Source organism: Lindgomyces ingoldianus, assembly GCF_010093535.1.
Source record: "Lindgomyces ingoldianus strain ATCC 200398 unplaced genomic scaffold BDR25scaffold_9, whole genome shotgun sequence".
Classification (NCBI taxonomy): Eukaryota; Fungi; Ascomycota; class Dothideomycetes; order Pleosporales; family Lindgomycetaceae; genus Lindgomyces; species Lindgomyces ingoldianus.
This window is the reverse complement of record NW_022985170.1, coordinates 70,990-89,332: the sequence shown is the minus strand read 5'-3', so window position 1 is coordinate 89,332 and position 18,343 is coordinate 70,990. Positions and strand designations below refer to the sequence as shown.

Genomic DNA, 18,343 nt, shown 5'->3' with positions numbered 1-18,343 from the left:
AAATGCAGTTGCCGGCGGTGCAGTGAACAAGTATCCTTGTACCGCAGGAGGTGGTTTGTGGTGGTGGTGAGGCGATTGACGTTTTTCTTAAGAACAGGGCTCAACAGTCAAACCTTGCCCGGCTCAGGAAACGCAACCCACGGTTCGCACCTCGGCCAGATGACCACTCGGGCAGACGATGATGGGGGGGAGAGAGCCAGATGCACTGCCGCACACAATGCGAGGCCGCGGTCGGTCGACAGGCAAGAGTGCGAGGTGAAGGCGCTGTGCTGGTGCTGCTGGTGCTGCTGGAGAGCCGCGAGTCCGCAGGTTGTGGACGATGCCCAGACAGGTTGCCCGAGGAGCGCAGGAGCGCAGGAGCCACCAGAACTCAGCCCGGCTGTGTGCAGATAACCAAGTGGCTCAGAGCGAGGACGAGCCGGACTGCGAGCAACACTGGCGGACTGGGAGGCAGTTTTGGGAGAGGACGCGGTGGAGGGGAGAGAGGGGGGAGAGGGAAGGTGAAGAGGATGGGTGGAGGGAGAAGAGAGTTAGCAGTTAGCGTTGCCCAGGTGGTGAGAGGCAGCGAGTGATGGGGTTGTTGCAGCGCGGCCGACCCGTTTGGCCTTGAAGCGAGCTGTGTGGTGGTCTCTGCCTCCCGGCGGATGAGCACGCAGCCAACGGCCAGTCCGGAAGTGCGTAATTTTATTAGGGGCGCCGGTCCACCACTGTGTTCTTTTGCTTCTGAAATTTCTATGCTCCCGAGCTGCGCTGCCTTGGGCCTAGTCATACGCTCCCCCAGAGCCATCCCACCCCCCCATCCTGCAATAATGCAGCCGCGCCCACTCACAGCACCACCACTGTACTGGGTGTATTTATGAGGGCTGTAACGCAGCAGCGTCGTCAGGCACAGCATTGCAAAATTGCTCCAACTCAATAAGAAGAAATGTCCCGGGGATCCACAGTGTCTCTCCGCTGCCCACGTTCTCCAATCGAACGGACTCAGGGACCGCTCACCGAGGCACACCGCAGCCCTGTCCACTCCCCTCTGCGCTGCACCCGCGAGCCACGCTGGCGCACCTGTTGTCTCCTCACACTCGCGGTCCAAACCGCCCGGTCGTCCCTTTCCTCGTCCTGCCAGACACTGCCGTGCCGCCAAGGCCGTCGTGAGAGCTATCCCTTTCGGCCAGGGTTTGCATCGCTAGGAAGCTGACCTTGCATCCGAGAGCTTGGGGAGAAACTCCGCCTCCAGAATAATCATCTGTGCAGAGTCTTTCGAGTCACGATGACACCGCTGGAGCTGCTCATAATTATAGACTCGGTCCGCGCAGACGAGAGTCATATTGCAATCAGCGCATGCGAATGAATATTGGTTTTTCCTTCCAAGATTCATTTCTCGTCGAAGGGCGAGACCGCCCCCGTGCCCCTCGTATGAAAATTGTGCCAGCTGCCCGCATCATACATGTAGCTAACTCTGTCCTGTCCGCATGAGGCCCGTCGCTACCGTCACTGCCCGTAGCTCCGCATTCCATCGTGTCATTGGGTTCAGAGCAGGACCGACGAGGAGGCTGCAGGTTTGCTGCCAGGTGATGGGTCGGCGCTTTGAGCTTGCCGTGGCAGCCAACGATCAGACTCTGCTCTGCAAATCGTCCCAGGCATCGAACCCCCTCAGTAGTGCGGAATTCCAGAAGACGAGAACGACTTCGGCGGCAAAGCAAGCCATCGTTGCGTCAGAACGCTGCTCAGCATCATCCATCCACCGCCTTCCACATGACTTTGATGCCCATCTCTGCCCCAAAAAAGAATCCATCGTCGATTAGTGGTGTGGCAACCCCAAGCCCCCTCGGCCCAAGTCTCTCGTCTGACCCGTAAAATACAGTAATCAGGCGCTGGAAAACACCCATCTGGAGCAAATTGGCATTCGGCAAGGCAATTCCAGCCGCTTGCACCAATAGCACACGCGCCAAGCTCTCTACTCGTCAGCTTAGTGGCGAGTGGTGATGAGGTGGTCCCAACTGAACACCACTTTCGCAAACGTTACCTCCAGCTCCTCCTCCTGCTAGCCAGGCAGCAGAAAATCGCCGTTACGTATTGTTCCTGAAGGATTCAATACCTACAGCAACAAGAAAGTATTTTATCTACAGATGAGTTGCACTTTGCGTGTTTGATGCCACGCGTTGTTGGCGAATTCGCAGTCAGAGTCGCAAGCAAATTCATCATCGGTTCAATCAACGTGTTGACACACACATGAACATACTATTGGTCTTGATTTTGGACTCCAGGCACCTAGGTAGATGTGAAATCCCATGGTATTTCCGGAAAGCTACCCATGCATAAAGACATCTATGTCATAATCCCGCACTTTACCGAAACCCCCTTCCAATTCTAGTTCATCTGTCTGATGAGGCTATTGATGTGGTCTTCCCGGTTACCCAAATCACCACCCTCGATGAAGTGCTTGAACTTCCTGGTGTGGAAACCACCGGTGGGGTTACTGAGTTTGAATGGCCACAGGAAGTTGGAAGCTTGCTTAAAGTTGGGCCTGCATATACGTGAGTAATTGATGTCAGGAACTGGAACATCATGCTACTGACCCGACAGTGTAGACTACAAGTAGTACGTTAGCAGGTATTGCCTTGTAAGATTATCTGAACGGAAGAACTTACTCTCGTGAATCAAATCCTCCATACAGATGATGCTATGTGTCAATCAGCCTAACCCAAATCGGCAGCTCGGACATAAGACGCTCACCCATATTGTCCTAGGCTCTTCTCAATGATCTCGTTGTCCGTTAGAGGGATACGCTGTTTATCGACCTTGCCATACCCTCGCTCTGCAACGATGGTCAGCGGATCCACGAATCAGAAGGGCGTGAAGCTCACTGTAGATAAGTTCACGAACGGATTTTTGATTCGGGTAACCGTAGGCAATGAAAGGCTCAACGACTGGAAGAAGATGTTAGATGGTGCTGTCGTTGGATGCACGCATCCGGAACTCACTCTTGAGCATCTCCGAGGTCGCCTTTGTCAGCCTAATGAAGACGCCGTTGTTGATTTGAAGAAGACGGAGAAGCTGAAGAGTCTTGCGCTTCTTGGGATCAATCTTGTTGATACTGCAGAACATCAGCAGGTAATCTTAAGTCTTAGTATTCGGAAACGACGTACCCCTTGATGCGAACGACGAAGGCAAGCTTTGACTCCGCTGGAACGTAGAATTCACCGCTCCGCTTAGCCTCTCGAGAAAGCCTTATTTTCTCCCTCTATTGTTCCATTAGCTGTCACGGCCGAATTGAAGGATGATAGAGGCCATACTTCAGCATCGCGGTACTCCTTGACGTACTTCTCGGCGCGAGTGAAGATAGTCTGCCTCTTCTTCTTGTTCTTCTCTGTTCATCAATCAGCCTATATCCTATTCTCATGCCTTGCCATTATTGAGTGAGGAGGGCGATTGACTCAGTCCCGAAAGATGGTTAACAGTTCGACAGCATAGACGCAAAGGTCTAGTCGATGGTGTGGGTTGGTATCATCACTGCAATCGCCCCCCTCCCCCACTGTGTTCATGGCAAGTTATCCGCGTACCTCGCTTTTCCTTGGTCGCCGCAGCACGATCCTCTCGAGCCTTCTCCTGGGACTTCCTCTTCTTCAGAAGCGTCTCAGGGATAAGGATGTCATTCTGGGTCGGAACGCTCCTGTTGCAAACCAAATATATCAGCAGTTTGTAAATCTCTGCAAAGGGCTAGGGAGATTGCGAGAATACTCAAGTATTGAAAGTAAGACAAGGGCAATGCGTTGAAGAGATACTTACGACTTGGGCGCCATTTTGACAGGTTCCGCGTACTGTCGTTCGGGTTTGAGAACTTTCGAATTCGCGAAATTTGATCCTGGAGGTGTGTGCTTGCCGAGCCAGATGTGCGCTAACCCCCATTAGACTAGTCTGTAGCCATTCCCATCCTTTCTCGCAAGAACGACCCTCGATCCTTACTGACCTCTTTTTGGTGCAAACACACCACAGCTCATTTCACAGATTTTGATCTCAGAAAAGTCCCAGATTTCAAGGTGAGGGTTGCGTTCATTCTATGCTCTCTACATAAACACTCGACTTACTTCTCAATGTAACATTTTCTCTTTATCAAGGTGCTAGTTCCATTGACTAGTATTCTGACACCGCGGTCAGCCAAGCTGAAGAGAAGCGCTTTACCTGGCCGTCTGCGTTGCTTTGTCCTGGTTTTATTATATCACATTATTTGTGCCGAGAAGGACAACTGTGAAGCCGTTTCTTTCGGTTAGAGGTCTTCGACAGCACCTGCGATACAAAGAGATATTAAATCTGTCGTCATATGTTAGCCATTATCCATCATCTCCCTCTTCGGATTATTCACAAAATTGGTGCCAGTGATTCTCTTTCTCATCCCCCGTGAGGAAGGAATAGGACGGTTGTAAACTATGAGTTGCTCGGTATTTACGACTTTCTTTGTTTGAATGCTTCCTCACCTGCCCAGGTGGGATCTGGTTCGACAAACATCACACCAAACACGGTCATCCTCATCCACAACAATAAAAAATTGGGAGCCCATGTACTCTTCAGAAAATCTCATATTCGAGCTCCAGAAAGTTTCAAGAAAATGAACGAGGACTTTAGATTGAGCTAAGTGAAGAGGCTTGTTTCGCAATGTCGATCCTCGAGTCCTCGACCACAGGTTAAGAGCAGAGCCGCACTACTATAACACTCGATGAGGAACTTGGCAATACACCTCTAGCTTTGAATCGAGTGAGCCTGCCCACCTACCCAGCGGCCATCTAGGCGCTCTATCCATTGTTAATCCCAAGGACTAGCTTTCACTTGCTAAACCATTCAGCTCGCCAGAATACCAACAATTTGTTTATTACACTGCTGAAAGAATCAGTCAAGGTTCGCGGCGAAACTTGGGCCCAAAATGTATTTTCGCTCGTCAGGGCGCTGGGAAAGTCATGGTTCAGTTACATTCCAGAGCCCTACGACAGGCGCAGAAACGGAGACCTGGAGTTGATGTCATGGTTGCCTCCGCGGGGCATTTTCGAACAAACAAAGAACACTGCCGGATTTAGGATCTCGACGAGAATGCCCATGATTTGTGCCGAAAGACTTACCAGCCACTCATGACACAGTTGCAAACGGATAGTTTTAATCTCAAAATGCATTGCTTATGACATAGACATCCCGCAAGCAGGACAGAGCATTTTTGAGGCAAGGACAGTAATATAATTCCTATTACCTAAAAATAGCATCCGCTCGTAGGTCTGTTCGCATGCAAATTTGAGATGTATATGTGGAGTCACTGGCACTACACCAAACTTCTCACATCTCACAATCTCATGCACGGTTACTTCACCCTCGACGACTTCGAGTAGTACTGCCAGTTACCTCACTACTGCATGCTCAAGTAGAACTTTTTCCACCAGTACTTACAGTCCTTCTAGTAGTATCTCGGGCACTGCTAACCCAAAATCAACATCTTCAACCACTTCTATCCCGTCAACTACTAGCTAGGCTATACTAGGTCTTCCTCGAGCGAAATGCCTTCCCCTACAACAACCTTCAACTCGTTCGTGCTCACAGTTACGACCCTTATTACTTCTTCAACTTCAGTACCTCGGAACGACGATAGTATCTTTGGTCCAGTAGAAGGGCTTTCTGGTTGTGTTGTATGCATAAGCCTCTATAAATTAGTTGATTTGATAACGAATTAACATTTCACGCTGCCAAATATCCTCTCCCTAGCTCTTGCCCAAAGCACCTGCAATCTGGTTAATCTCCCTTGGATCTGCCGGGCACTCCAGACCGCTGGTGCGGGAGGCGAAATGGCAAAGCAATGTAATTCTACTGAAGTGACTGGTCAGTCTCCTTTACTTGAACTCCTCCTACTCGTAATAGTGTTTCCTAACCACAGTCCTAGAAGCAAATCATTTCTTCCACAGCATCTGCCCAGCTAGCCTTCGGCCTGTCATACCGATACCGCCTATCACTCCAAGCGTTGCCAGCGCCAGCACTCGCCTCAACGCCAACACCAGTACCAGCACCACAATCCTCACAACCCCCTTCTCTGCCAGGATTCCTCTTTCAATCGGCGGACCGCTCTCAGTGGGTGAATCCTCCAATTTCACCGCAACCAATGGCCCATTCACCAAAGGTACCATCACCCCCAGCTTCTTCACCATCTCCAATGCAGTAATCCTCATCACTGACACCAACAACAACCCCATAACTCCAACCCAAGAGACCATTGTTCCCCTTGGCCCCGCTTCACCAAATGGACCTGGGTTCACCGGCGCCGCTGCTGCCATCAAAGCTCCTGAGATGATCGGCAGTGCTAGGGCTAGCCTGTTGGCCGGAGTTATTGGACTTATGGGCCTGGTGTTTTCAGAGCTTTGGATTTGGGAGATTTAGCAGTGTTTGTTTTCTTTCAGGTTTGATATTTTATTTGAGTTGAGTAGCTAGGGCGCGAAGTGGTTTTAATTACGCACTAGCACAAGAGGAAAATAGGTGAGGGGGTTGAGGGGCAGTTTTTAACTAGGGTGGTCAATGTAGGAGTTGAGAGTGATATAAAACCGACTGGAATGAGTTCACATTGTAACGTTAGGAACGCCAGAGTTTGCATGGACCTGGCTATCTTCTATGTGTTTTTCCATTGACAGCTCTATAACTCAATCACTGTTCTGAGATCTTCTAGTCATTGCATTTAATATTTGCCCACAAATTTGTATAATTTCGATCTCCTTGTTCTTAGGGGTGTAGATCAACTGTGGGTAGGTACGAGCTTGCACATTCAACGTCTGCGGGGTCTGCTAGGCCGACTTCAAATGCGATCTCTCGAAGTTTAGCAAATCTAGCCCCTAACCCGAATAGCAGCTCGGGAGGATCAAGCCCACAAATGCGGCGTGACTGAGCCTTTGTATATACATGAAGTCCGTTGGCAGTGTCAAGGTTTTGAAAGAGGCTGGCGTAGGACTAGGGTCAAGTGCTAGATGAATTCTTGGAGCCATTGCATGTCGTTAAAAGGCAACCTCAAGGTCCTGGTCGTCTGTAGTATTTGCAACCTTGGACCCTTGAGCCTTATCGTTCTAGGCAAGGAGCAAATTTATCAGCTTTCTTGTTTGAATTGCAGTTGCTCAAATCCGGTCCGTGTTTTCTACATATATTAGTAACGTCCCTCCCTCCATGGCGAGACACCCTCTGTGCCGAGACATATGAGGGATACTTTGAGCAACTTGATTTCTGCGTATATATTGGTATTTGCCACAGCTCTGTATAAGCCATATGTAATAGCTATTCTTAAACGTCTAAGATCCCTCCCCCCTAAAAATCACCTTCTCATTGTTGCCTTTACGCTTAGGTTATAAAAAGCCTTCTTTTCACGCATAACAATGCTCCTTTGCTGCACCACCACGAAACTCTTACCACTCATAATACTTATAGAGGGATCTTATCCAAACCTAAGAGCCTTAAAATTGCCTAGGAAGTCATCGTTGCCCTTGCGTCCTCTGTGGTACCCAAATTTATGCAAGGTCGCCACGTTGATTTACTAGTACCTCAGCTAGTGCCCAAGAGTTACACACGTCCTACGTAATCATCGCGGTGTAATTTACTTATTGCAAGATTCTCCCCGCGCCACTCTTAACAGCCGCCTTACTAAATCAAGCTAAGGGGTAAACAAGGGTGGGACTTGTGGCAATTGGGGCGAGAGTTACGAAGTCGCTTAGGGAGAGGATGATGTTGCATTTGTCTAGAGGAGAGGCGGAGGGGTTGGTGGGGGAACTTGTGGGGAAAAGTGTGGGAAGCTATTATACTAGGCTGTAAGCGTTCCATGCGATATGTGAAGTGTTTGCGGGGAAGATGCTAGTTCCAGTATTGGACGCAGGGTATCTATTGATGTTGAACCTCTCTTCTCTGTTCAGCCTCCTTTTGGAAACCATTGATATTGCAAATCTGAAGTATGCGATAGAACATTCGAAAACTACATGTAATAGAGAACAACATTGTGAGTATTTCTTGGCGTCTCTTATGGTCGAGGTCTCGTTAAGCATTTGTGGTAGGCACCTTCGACCATGGCCTATCTAGATATTTGGATGAGCAATACAAGGACGAAACAAAGAGTTAGGATCTGGTAAAATTATTGTTTGAACGCATTTATTTGATGGTTGATGTGGAAGTGTAGTGTGACGTAGAGGGTCCTGTCGGCAGAGGTGAAGCTGCAAGCTGAAACGTGAGATTTGTTTTGCCCACCGTGTTTCTGGAGGGCTATATTAGCCTCGAGTAGACGTAAAGAGACGGTAGGATTCGATTTCTAGATGTCTACTGTGATGCTAAGGGTAAGGATCCTGGTTCGTGCATCATGCGTTGTTTGAGCGTCGACTCAACATGACATTCGATAAGTTTTGGCGTGAGTGAGTGCCTGTTCTATTCATTGTGTAAAGTTTTCATCATATGCTACTACAAGTAAGTAAGGTTGTAGGAGCTAGCATGAGAAAGGTAGTTGCTATCAAAGTTATGGGTAAGGGCACTTGTCCCAATCCGGTTCCTTTACATTCGTGATTCGCGGCGTCTCAACATCTAACCTTGGAACATCCAAAGCCCATGCGCATCCAGCTTCAAGCATTGGTCCTTCGATGAGAACCTTCAAATCTAATTTCGCCATGACTATCAAGCTTAACATGCGTGCACGCTTAAGAACGCATCACCAACCACAATTTACCCACTTCAACCCTATTCCCATCGGACTATCTTCCTGTGGACGATGCTTTCCTGGTTCGTTAACAGTCTAACTGCAATTTTATCACGCTACAGTCGCATATGTCAGGATGGAAGGAAGATAGTTGCGTGGTAACTTGAGGACTGGCAGGGGCTCAATCTGCTCGATATTCGCGGCATCGTAACGGAACACCAGGCATGTAGGCTATACTACTGGACTGGCAAGTGCAGGAAGAAAGAAACCTTGACTTCTAGGTGGATGGCACCGTTTATGCGTTTTGCAAAGAGCTGGGGCTCATTAAGCATAGATCATGGTGCGAGAATCTCGGCACTGAACCTAGCTTCAACGGACGATTAAGGGCGAACAGCTACCGACTTGATAGCTGCAATCTGCAACACCTGACATTCCATAGTCACAAGAGATGTTATTCCTCGGAGTCTCTTGTTTCCTGGACTCAATTGGCAAATCTGGAAACCCATGAGTTCTCCGACGGCTCGTTCTGGGATGGAATTAGTCCTGCTGCTGGCGACTCTGAGAAGTACAGGCTTCGCCTTTAAAGAGCGATCAATTCATATGCAGAACACATTGCACATGGTCTGTTATGATATTGAACAGCTCTTCCAGCCCGGCAGTGCGAACAGATGCTGTACCTCTCAGACAAAGATCAACAGCTGGGAACAAAATAGCCCAGAGTATATTACCGGTGCACCATTCCCATACATTGTAACATTCTCTATCAGAAAGAACTTAACCTCACCCAAAACGGTTTCTTCTCAACTTCCCTCGGTTTCGCAAGCGTATCGTTCGATACCCCACTACTACTCGGACCATCCTCATTCAATCCCAACCTCGGCGCTGCCGCCTTTTTCTCCTTTGCTTCCTCTTTCTTCCACTTTTGATCCTCCGCGTAACAAAAGACAGGGCTGAAGTACACCTGTATTCGAATCCTCTTGCCCTCAAAATAGCATTCATTTCGGAAATCCCCGGATGCTAGAGGCTCATACATGAGGGCCTCGCAGGGAGCGCGTACATCGAAGTCATAGTTTAGCGGACTGTGCCTACTGCGTGTTGATTTCGCGCAGCCGTTTTCAGGCCGGTCGAGGACGTAGTGGCCGCAAACATGTTTGTGGACGGTTTTGGGATTACACATGGCTAGAGTATTGTGCGTGTTGTGGGTGATCACAGAGAGTGAAAGAGGAGACGTCGACTTGAACAATGAGGGCAGGGAATACGGGTTCAGCTAAGAGGACCAAATTGGCAAAGCCACCCGGGTTCGGCTTGAATATATCGACAACAGCAGTTACTTCATCGAATCTGCCCCGGCTCGGGGAGTGTGTTAGAGGGAGCCACAGTCAAAGTTGAGTAAGAGTTTCACCAGATCTCAACTAGTATTCAACAGCAAACCTATCATGGACGAATCAAATTAGACCGCGAAAGGGCTAAGGTCTCCACAATAAGAATGCGCCATGGGGCTGGTAGAAGCACGCCGTACTGTTCTGCATTAGATGTGGACGGGTCAGGTAGACCTCTGGACCAAGTTGTGTCGAGGTCCGCAGGCGATCTTTGGGGCTTCATCCGGGTATGTGGTCTAGAAGCTGCGAAGTACGATCAAACATCATTAACGCGTCGCAGAAGGTGAACGTGCCAGACGTCTTAGCGCAGAATGCAGACGTTACCTTTGGTCGACTAATTCAAATCTGATCACTCCCTCCTATTGTCGCACTCCAGCTGCTCACGGCCCTCCAACGTCGCTTCGATATCGAGCGTCTATTCTCTAACCTTATAAGCCCTGGGGTATCCACAGGCTATGTGCCGCATGGGAGGCCTGCCAGGGGAGATAGACATTTCTGGTCTTTTACGATGAAGTATTACTTCTTAAACAACGGTCAACCAGGCGTTTATGAAGGTCAAGTATCTGGGCCTTTCCATGAACGGGAATATAATCTCCACATCTGTCGAAGAACAGCTATTGTTGCCTTGGGTCTCAGTGCCAACAGCACCACCAAAGGTGCGGATGACGCTGCTGCTTCGTATCCTTGGATAGCGCTCATTCTATCTTGCAATCAGCAATGGGACGGGGAAAGGCCTCGATTCTTGAGTGGCGCTGAAGCTTTATTATGGGCTGTTAATCAGGAAGTCAGCTGGGTTAGGCGCAGCTTGCGGCACGTCTCGAACCAAATAGCCTCGCTGGCTGTACCGTCAATGAGTTTCTCTTTGCGCGCCAGAGGTGAACCTCACTGAATGATCATAGGACGAATTCCTATTCAACCGGGCGTATCGTGACTCTCTCTTATTCGAGGACGAGGGCTACACAAACCCCCGTACCTACTTCTGGGCCCTCCAGTCACTAAGGGCCGTAAACGACTGTATTAGTTCCTTAATTTCTGCTTGGGATATCTACGACAAATCTTCTTTGCTGGATTTATGCCAAGGCGAATTCTCTCTCCCCGACTACAATCCGACGGATTCGAACACCGATAATTCAGCTAAAATGCCTAGGTTGTACCTACAACAGATAGAAAAGCAAATGTCGAAGCTAAAGGAACTGCAAGCAACCAACATCGCAAAGCAAGAGGAGATCAAGTCACTACGAGACGGGGTAAGTAGACTTTCTTGGTCTCAGATATAGTGTTGTGATAACACGGATAGCTCTTCAACGCCTCCACAGTCCTAGAAGCAATTGCTGATATACATATCGATGGTCTTCCTACCTGCCAGCTTCGTTACGTCTGTTTTTGGCATGGACATCCTCAGCTTAATAGTCAATATCAAAGATTTTGCAGTTGTTTTTAGCGTCATTTGCGGCATGACCTACGTGGTCATAGTTGTACTCAGGTTGGATGGTATTGTCCATCTTCTGGCATGCATACGGGAACCACGGGGGAAACCAAATACTCTAACACCTAGTGCATCGACCAAACAATCATGGCCAAGCTGGCGCTTCTGGCCACGACGCAGCCGGGCAACCCTACCCTTTTCTGCATCCGTTGCTCTTGGAAAGTAGCAAGGACTACACCTTGTTCACAATGCCTTCTCTGCCTGACCATACAGCTGACGTGGCTTCAAGCATGCCGGAATCTTGAGAAACGGGCGAACGCCCCTAGTGATGCGAGTAAGGAGGACGGTCGATCCGCTCTGGACATGTGGATGTTTTGAATTGTATAGTTAATGGGAGATTAGAGGTACATGTGGCGCAGCTCATAAGATCGCCACTTGATAAGTCTTCCCTACTTACCACCTAGATTAATTTAGTAAGGTGGCTGCCAAGAGTGGCTCGGAAAAGATCTCGTAATAAATAAATTACACCATGGTGATTACGTGGGACGTGCGGGGCTGTTTGGCACTAGCCGAGGTACTTCGAAGATCAGCGTGGCGACATTGCATGAATATTTGATACAAGGCTGAGAATTGCAAGGCCGGATGTCCCAAAACGGGCTAGTATGGCCTCACCTGACCTGTTTGGAGGTCACATGACCTGTGCTTCGTATATAAGCATGAATCCTGACAAGCGAGGCTTGGCAGCGATTCGTCTCTCTTACAATACACTCCTATTTCTTCGAAATCTTGTTCTCAGTGCTATCCGTGCTACCTACTATCCTATCTTTACAAGGATGGCCTACCAGATCCCTCTATAAGTAGCATAAGTGGTAAGAGCTTAATAGTGGTGATGCAGCAAAGGAGCATTGTTATGCGTGAAAAGAATGTTCTTTGTAACTTAAGCTTGAAGGCAACAGACCTCTAATCAAAGCAATTGCCAATCCTAGCTAGTGCAAAACGACCCCGCAGGACATACGTAATCACGGTGTAATTTACTTTTCTCATCAGTAAGCTAAGCTTTTGGTCGTTGAACCTATGGCTGTGCAAGGTCTTGGCAAGCGGGCCGACCTTAACACCGTAGCCTTGCAATCCCGCTCATCCTTAGCCATGCCTCCCAGTCAACTCTCTAAGAACACCTACAGAAAAATCGCCACCTCACAAGTGTGTGGCCAGAGCGGGTCGACTACCTCCCTACCAGCGGTGGCGGTGTCAAGTGCCAAATCACCTAGATAAACTGTTAAATCCCATTTATAAGCGTGCTCTCGTAGTTTGATAATTCTACGGAGGTGCTTTCAAAATGTATGGGCCGGTGGCCAGTGCGGCTGCAGGGGTAGTCCCAAATAGGAAGCACCTCCGAGGCTAGCTCACTGACAGCTCATTCCTGCGCGATGAGGTGTACAGTACTTTTTAATAGGGCAAAACTCATAGGGTTCGAAGTAGATGTCCCCCGGGTAGCCTCCAGTATCAATTCTATCAACTTTTGCCCCTAAACAGTGCTTTTAAAACCTATCAGTTATCATGACTAAATACAATTCTGCTGCTACCAGAGCTCAAGTTATTGCTCTACGATCCTACGGAGCTTCAGCAGCTGAAGTTGCTAGTCTTACAGGCGTTTAGGAGAGGTCTCAAAGGAAGATGATCCAGAAGGCAAAAGAGAGAGGTTTTGACTATGGGAATCCAACCAATTCGCCCCTTCTCGACGTACACGTTCAAGACGCTCCTAAATCTGGTGCTCCCCGTAAGCGGACTCCCTTATTTGATATAGAGCTTGCTGAGAAGGTGAGGAAGGATCGATTCAGCAGGGAGAAGTCAACCTACCAACTGGAGTACGAGTTTCGTCAGCAGGGCAGAGAGATAGGGTCAACGTCTATATGGAGTTCACTGAAAGAGCAGGGGTTCAAGAAGGTCAAACTAACAAAGAAACCAGGCCTCACACCACAGATGAGGAAGGACAGGCTTCAATGGTGTAGGGACCACGCTGATTGGACAATTGAGGATTGGAAGAACGTAATTTGGAGCGACGAAACTGCTATTGTTCTTGGCGTACGACGAGGCTCTACTCGAGTTTGGAGGCAGCCGGCTGAGAAGTTTGATAGGAGCTGTATCCGCGAGAGATGGAAGGGGTACACTGAGTTCATGTTTTGGGGCTGCTTCTCCTATGATAAGAAAGGCCCCTTTTATATCTATAAAATAGAGACAGCTGTACAGAAGAAGAAGGCACAGAAAAAGGTAGATGAGCTTAACAAGTATTGGGAACCAATTAAGAAGGATGAGTGGGAATTAAATACAGCAATGAGACGTACGGGTTTGCGAGGGAAACTAGGCCCAAAACCTTAGTGGAAGTTTGACGATAAGCATGGGAAATTAAGCAGAGAAAGAAACAAAGGGGGCATTGATTGGTACTGGTATGCACATGAAGTTCTTGAGCCTAAGCTGCTGCCTTTTGCAAAGGAGTGCTTGAAGAAGAGACCAGAGACGATTGTTTAAGAAGATAAAGCTCCATCTCATGCCCACTGGTACCAGGATATAGTCTATAGTAAGAAGGAGGTCAAGCGTATGCTCTGGTGCGGTAATTCACCTGATCTGAATGCAATTGAGCCATCCTGGCCTTGGTTGAAGCGACGTACAACAGCTAAAGGAGCGCCAACAAACTCAAAACAGATGGAGGAGAACTGGAAGGAGTGGTGGGAGAAGCTTGAGCAGTGGAGGATCCAGCGCTGGATTGAGCGAATCCCCTGTCACATCCAAAAGATTATACAACTAGAAGGGGGTAATGAATACTAAGAAGGCTGATTTGACAAAGTAACTCATCACAAAGCTCCTAAGCAGCTGCAGGAGACAGAGGAAGAAACTGATACTGAAAGCTATTTAGATGAGGACGATGGCTGGCTAGAGAACCGGCCTCGATTTGGAGACTTTAGGGATAAGATGACATGGTCTGAATTAGAAGAATTAGAACTGCTTGAAGAAGAGGACGAATTAAGCGATTGGGGATCTGGCGTTGATGGAGAATATGAAACAGATGATAGTCAATGATATTTGAAAGACCATACGCTTTGTTCTATAGGAAAACACCATGTTTTGGTAGAGATTCGTTGACATCTATTCACCCCGGAGCACCTTCCTAATTAGAATAGATGGCCTCAGCTCCACTAGCGTGCTCACGGGCCACCGGCCCATACATTTTGAAAGCACCTCCGTACATATGTACTAGCTTCCGCCTGCTGCTTTAAACAAGAAGAACTACTTTTCTGAAGTTATTGCAAGCTTTGTTACTTAGTTAATCTCATTAAGGCAACAATTAGAGCACTTGTAGGCGTTCAAAATGTAATCAGAGATTCTTTTCAAGCGCCAACCTCTACGTCCTCTAGCTTCCATCTAGTAAGAGTTTCTAGTGATGATATTGTGTATAGATGCTGAGGGCCTAGGACTTGTTCCTAGAGTTAGATAGATTTCCATAGAGTAAAACAGCCTTGTTGTTGCGGCCTAGGCCTTTAACATAGATGCAAGATTGTTCATGCTAGTCAGCGTGTCTGGATGCTCCTCCTTAAGCATCCTGGAGGTCTTCGGACCAGAGTTCCTTTTCAAGAAATTGCCTTATGTGAGGGGCGTCATTCAACATGACAGAAGGGTAGCCGGGCAAAGTCGTACTCGTTGACGCTCCGACCGCAGGCCGATAGTCGTGAATTAGCCAATTTAGCGTTAAGAATGGCGGCATGACTAATTGCAAAGATAACATCGTGATGAGTTGGCTCTATTCAAACGTTCGATTGTGGAAGCGATATATCTTCGTTGTCAGGAAGGTTGTCGCGCCTTAGGCAGTAACGGCGTGCTTTGCGCCTCTCAGCCTGGCTGCAGGCCCACCTGGCAGACATCACCTAATATATATCTCTTCCCATCCTCCAGCCTGATCCTACTCCCCTATCGACACTTCTCTCACATCAAGTACATGCCCACCGGGGCAAGCATTGAACTTCGATTATGGGGCAGGAATCCAGCGTGCCAAGGCTGAACAGAGAGCAGGTTCGGCCAGTGACTAGCGACGACATCGGCCTGAAGGTGCTCCGCGAGGCAACACCAGAGGCAGCCCAGAGCCCTGAGTGCATCGAGTGCGTCCTCTTAATTCTCTGTGATTTGCCCCTTCCACATTATATTGATACGTCTAGCATCGTTGCGATCCACGGCATCGGCGCCCACCCGGACGACAGCTGGTGCAAGAATGTCGGTACGAAGGAGATCCCGCGACGGGTCAACTGGCTCGAAGAGGAAGACATGCTTCCAGGGGTAGTGCCGAGTGCGCGCATTATGCGATACGGATACGAGTCGAAGTGGTTCGGAGAAGGGGCGATACAACAGAGGGCGTCAAGGGTTGCACAGCGGTTGCTGCTGGCCTTGAAGCGGGAAAGAAAAGTAAGGCTCTGTGCCTAGACATATCTCCGCTGCTTACATAGTTAGGAGTACTCGTTTCGGCCGCTGATCTTTATAGCGCACTGCTTCGGCGGGCTGGTTGTGCTGAAGGTGAGCAGGTGAGCTAGAACAGGATACGGCCAACGCTAAGACGTCACAGGCACTCCTAGATGCCCGACAGGTTCCAGATGAATGGCCCGGCATATACACTTCAACCACGGGCTTGATATTCTTCGGCACGCCATTTCGGGGCGCCGGGGGGATGAGTCAGATAGAGATGCTCGACGCGGCCCGCCGGGAGTATGAGGCGGAAGAAGTGCAGCCGGACGTTCTGAAGATACTGGAGCCAGGGAACGAGTTTCTTCAGGACCTGGTCGACCAATTCGGGAAGACGCGGACAGAGGCGAACAAGACTATGGTTGCATGCTTCTACGAGCTCAAGTCAAGCAATGTTGGAAAGATTGTGGGCAAAGAGGACCGAATCGTGAGTTTAGGGAAGGAGTCTGCATTTCACCAAAACTAATTGTTGGCAAAGCGATGTGTGGTTAGCGAGAGCTCTGGCTGCCTCGACCTGTCCAATTCGATAAGCAAATTCTCGCTCTCACGGAGCCATTTTGATATGAACAAGTTTGGGAAGCCTACAGAGGAAGACTTTCAGACAGTAAGGGGTGTGGTTGAGGAGATGATTAAGGGATCTCCTAAACTTGTGGCGGCTCGATGTAAGCGTAACTATCTACCTTCCTAGAGCCTGTTAGCAGACTTGTGAATAACTAATAAACTTAAAGCTAGGAGATTGCCTTCGAAATATTACCATGTCCCACACATCGCTGTGCCCAAGTTCTTCGGCAGACAGAAGCTTCTCGCAGAGCTGCAGGCCTTCGTACTAGAACCGCGAGGGCAGTACGATAAGCCAAATGTAGCTGTACTACAAGCCTTAGGCGGACAGGGCAAGAGTCAGATTGCCTTAGAGCTATGCCGAAGGGTTAGGAAGGATTGCTGTGGTGTTTTCTGGCTTGATGCAACTTCAAAGGCAACGTTAGAGCGGGGCTTTGAAGGACTTGCTAGAAAACTAAACCAAGAAGTTGCTAGCAGCCTACAAGATGTAGAGTTGAAGGTGGCGTTCGTGCTAGATACGATTCAAGAATGGGAGGAGCGGTGGTTGATAGTTTATGACAATTACGACCGCCCCGACATATTCACAGATATCAAACAGTTCCTGCCAGAAAGTGAGTCAGTTAGCGCTGTGGATGCTTCTATGCTAATTACTTTAGATGGACAAGGCAGCATAATCTTTACGAGCCGGCACGAGGCCACAAAAGTACTCGGGCGACACCTGCAAGTCCCGTCAATGGTGGACGATGGAGGCATTGAGCTACTTTTTCGAGACATGCCGAGTGAGGAGGTAGAACGCAGCCGGGCTGACGGAGAGGGCATTGTCCGCAGGCTTGGGGGATTAGCTCTTGCCATTGAACAGGCCGCTGCGTATATTTCTTTCAATAAGATGGCGCCGTCTGATTTCATAGACGAATACGAAGAAAAGAAGGCAAAGGTGTTAAAGTATATGCGCGAGAATCTCTGGGAGTACCACAAACTAAGAGACGGGTCAGAGCAAAATGAGGCGCTGAGCGCGTTCACGACTTGGGAAATGTCATTCAAGCAGGTGGAGCCAGGCAATAAGACACGCAAGGATCATATTACGCGCTTCCTCAACATTGCCGCCTTTCTTGAGCCTTCTCATATCGGCAGCTATCTGTTTGAAACATACGTTGCAGAAGAGAATGAGCCATTCCCATGGCTTGAAATATTTAGACGCCAAAGAAGCCTCTCAGACGAAGAGATCGACTCCGATACCGACTCTGATTCTGATCATGCATCCCCTACACACAAAGGTGAACAGACGAGCTGGAGTGCAGATCAGTTCTGGTTGACTATAGAGCGCCTTCGTCAGCTCTCTCTGGTGCAGAGCATTGAAAAGAAGCCTGCTGTTTGGTTTTCTATCCATCCAGTGATTAGTGACTGGTTGCAGTTACGAGAACGGAAGCGACCAACTCGAGAAAAGATATTACAAGAGACTATAGGACTGATGAGCGTGGTTGTAGAATCTACTTTTGCAGAAGCTGCGGATGCATCTATGAGGCAGCAGTTGCTGGCACATCTAGATTCTTGTCAGACCAGTTCGCGGCATATAAAGCTTACTAAACCCCTTGGATGCCCGGACATGAGAAAGGAGACAATTTCGTTTGGGAGCTTTTATGAAAAACAGGGAAAATATGACAGATCAGAGGAATTATATAAGGCGTTATTAAAGGAAGATAGACATAGCCTTGGCAAAAGTGACAAGAAGCTATTGCAAAGCATGGCCAACCTGGCGTCAACGTTTTGGAATCAAGGCCGGTGGAAGGAGGCCGAAGAGCT

At 48.7% G+C, this 18,343-nt stretch overlaps 6 protein-coding genes across 6 annotated transcripts; 4 read left to right on the top strand and 2 right to left on the bottom strand.

Annotated features, from left to right (window-relative positions):
• Window positions 1-2,243: 2,243 nt before the first annotated feature.
• On the bottom strand, window positions 2,244-3,823 carry BDR25DRAFT_302073 (60S ribosomal protein L7). The gene is made up of 10 exons (XM_033689716.1): window positions 3,784-3,823; window positions 3,558-3,667; window positions 3,291-3,364; window positions 3,144-3,238; window positions 2,979-3,091; window positions 2,862-2,924; window positions 2,731-2,812; window positions 2,646-2,677; window positions 2,574-2,586; window positions 2,244-2,521 (listed from the first exon to the last, which is right to left on the bottom strand). Exons 1-10 carry the CDS (start codon window positions 3,795-3,797, stop codon window positions 2,365-2,367), a joined length of 753 nt encoding a protein of 250 aa, XP_033549891.1. The 5' UTR covers window positions 3,798-3,823; the 3' UTR covers window positions 2,244-2,364.
• Window positions 3,824-5,282: 1,459 nt separating this feature from the next.
• On the top strand, window positions 5,283-8,113 carry BDR25DRAFT_352526 (uncharacterized protein; the record flags this gene model as incomplete). Its single annotated transcript, XM_033695028.1, has 17 exons — window positions 5,283-5,365; window positions 5,400-5,489; window positions 5,528-5,655; window positions 5,737-5,904; window positions 5,945-6,369; window positions 6,403-6,445; window positions 6,544-6,632; window positions 6,686-6,715; window positions 6,743-6,830; window positions 6,865-6,920; window positions 6,981-7,034; window positions 7,067-7,133; window positions 7,182-7,261; window positions 7,472-7,578; window positions 7,671-7,783; window positions 7,835-7,993; window positions 8,037-8,113. 17 exons carry the CDS (start codon window positions 5,283-5,285, stop codon window positions 8,111-8,113), a joined length of 1,857 nt encoding a protein of 618 aa, XP_033549890.1.
• Window positions 8,114-8,142: 29 nt separating this feature from the next.
• On the bottom strand, window positions 8,143-10,115 carry BDR25DRAFT_352525 (uncharacterized protein; the record flags this gene model as incomplete). Its single annotated transcript, XM_033695027.1, has 11 exons — window positions 8,143-8,245; window positions 8,312-8,407; window positions 8,517-8,660; window positions 8,694-8,732; window positions 8,793-8,908; window positions 8,947-8,997; window positions 9,070-9,255; window positions 9,296-9,437; window positions 9,469-9,856; window positions 9,888-10,007; window positions 10,091-10,115. 11 exons carry the CDS (start codon window positions 10,113-10,115, stop codon window positions 8,143-8,145), a joined length of 1,410 nt encoding a protein of 469 aa, XP_033549889.1.
• Window positions 10,116-10,170: 55 nt separating this feature from the next.
• On the top strand, window positions 10,171-11,921 carry BDR25DRAFT_352524 (uncharacterized protein; the record flags this gene model as incomplete). The annotated part of the gene is made up of 8 exons (XM_033695026.1): window positions 10,171-10,197; window positions 10,229-10,385; window positions 10,433-10,469; window positions 10,537-10,897; window positions 10,956-11,303; window positions 11,379-11,690; window positions 11,756-11,847; window positions 11,885-11,921. 8 exons carry the CDS (start codon window positions 10,171-10,173, stop codon window positions 11,919-11,921), a joined length of 1,371 nt encoding a protein of 456 aa, XP_033549888.1.
• A 1,292-nt stretch (window positions 11,922-13,213) lies between these two features.
• BDR25DRAFT_177460 (uncharacterized protein) lies at window positions 13,214-13,519 on the top strand (the record flags this gene model as incomplete). Its single annotated transcript, XM_033684179.1, has 1 exon — window positions 13,214-13,519. A coding segment is annotated over one exon (306 nt), but the record flags the coding sequence as incomplete, so codon positions are not given.
• Window positions 13,520-15,502: 1,983 nt separating this feature from the next.
• On the top strand, window positions 15,503-16,451 carry BDR25DRAFT_219130 (uncharacterized protein; the record flags this gene model as incomplete). Its single annotated transcript, XM_033684952.1, has 4 exons — window positions 15,503-15,621; window positions 15,688-15,931; window positions 15,977-16,039; window positions 16,089-16,451. 4 exons carry the CDS (start codon window positions 15,503-15,505, stop codon window positions 16,449-16,451), a joined length of 789 nt encoding a protein of 262 aa, XP_033549886.1.
• Window positions 16,452-18,343: the final 1,892 nt, after the last annotated feature.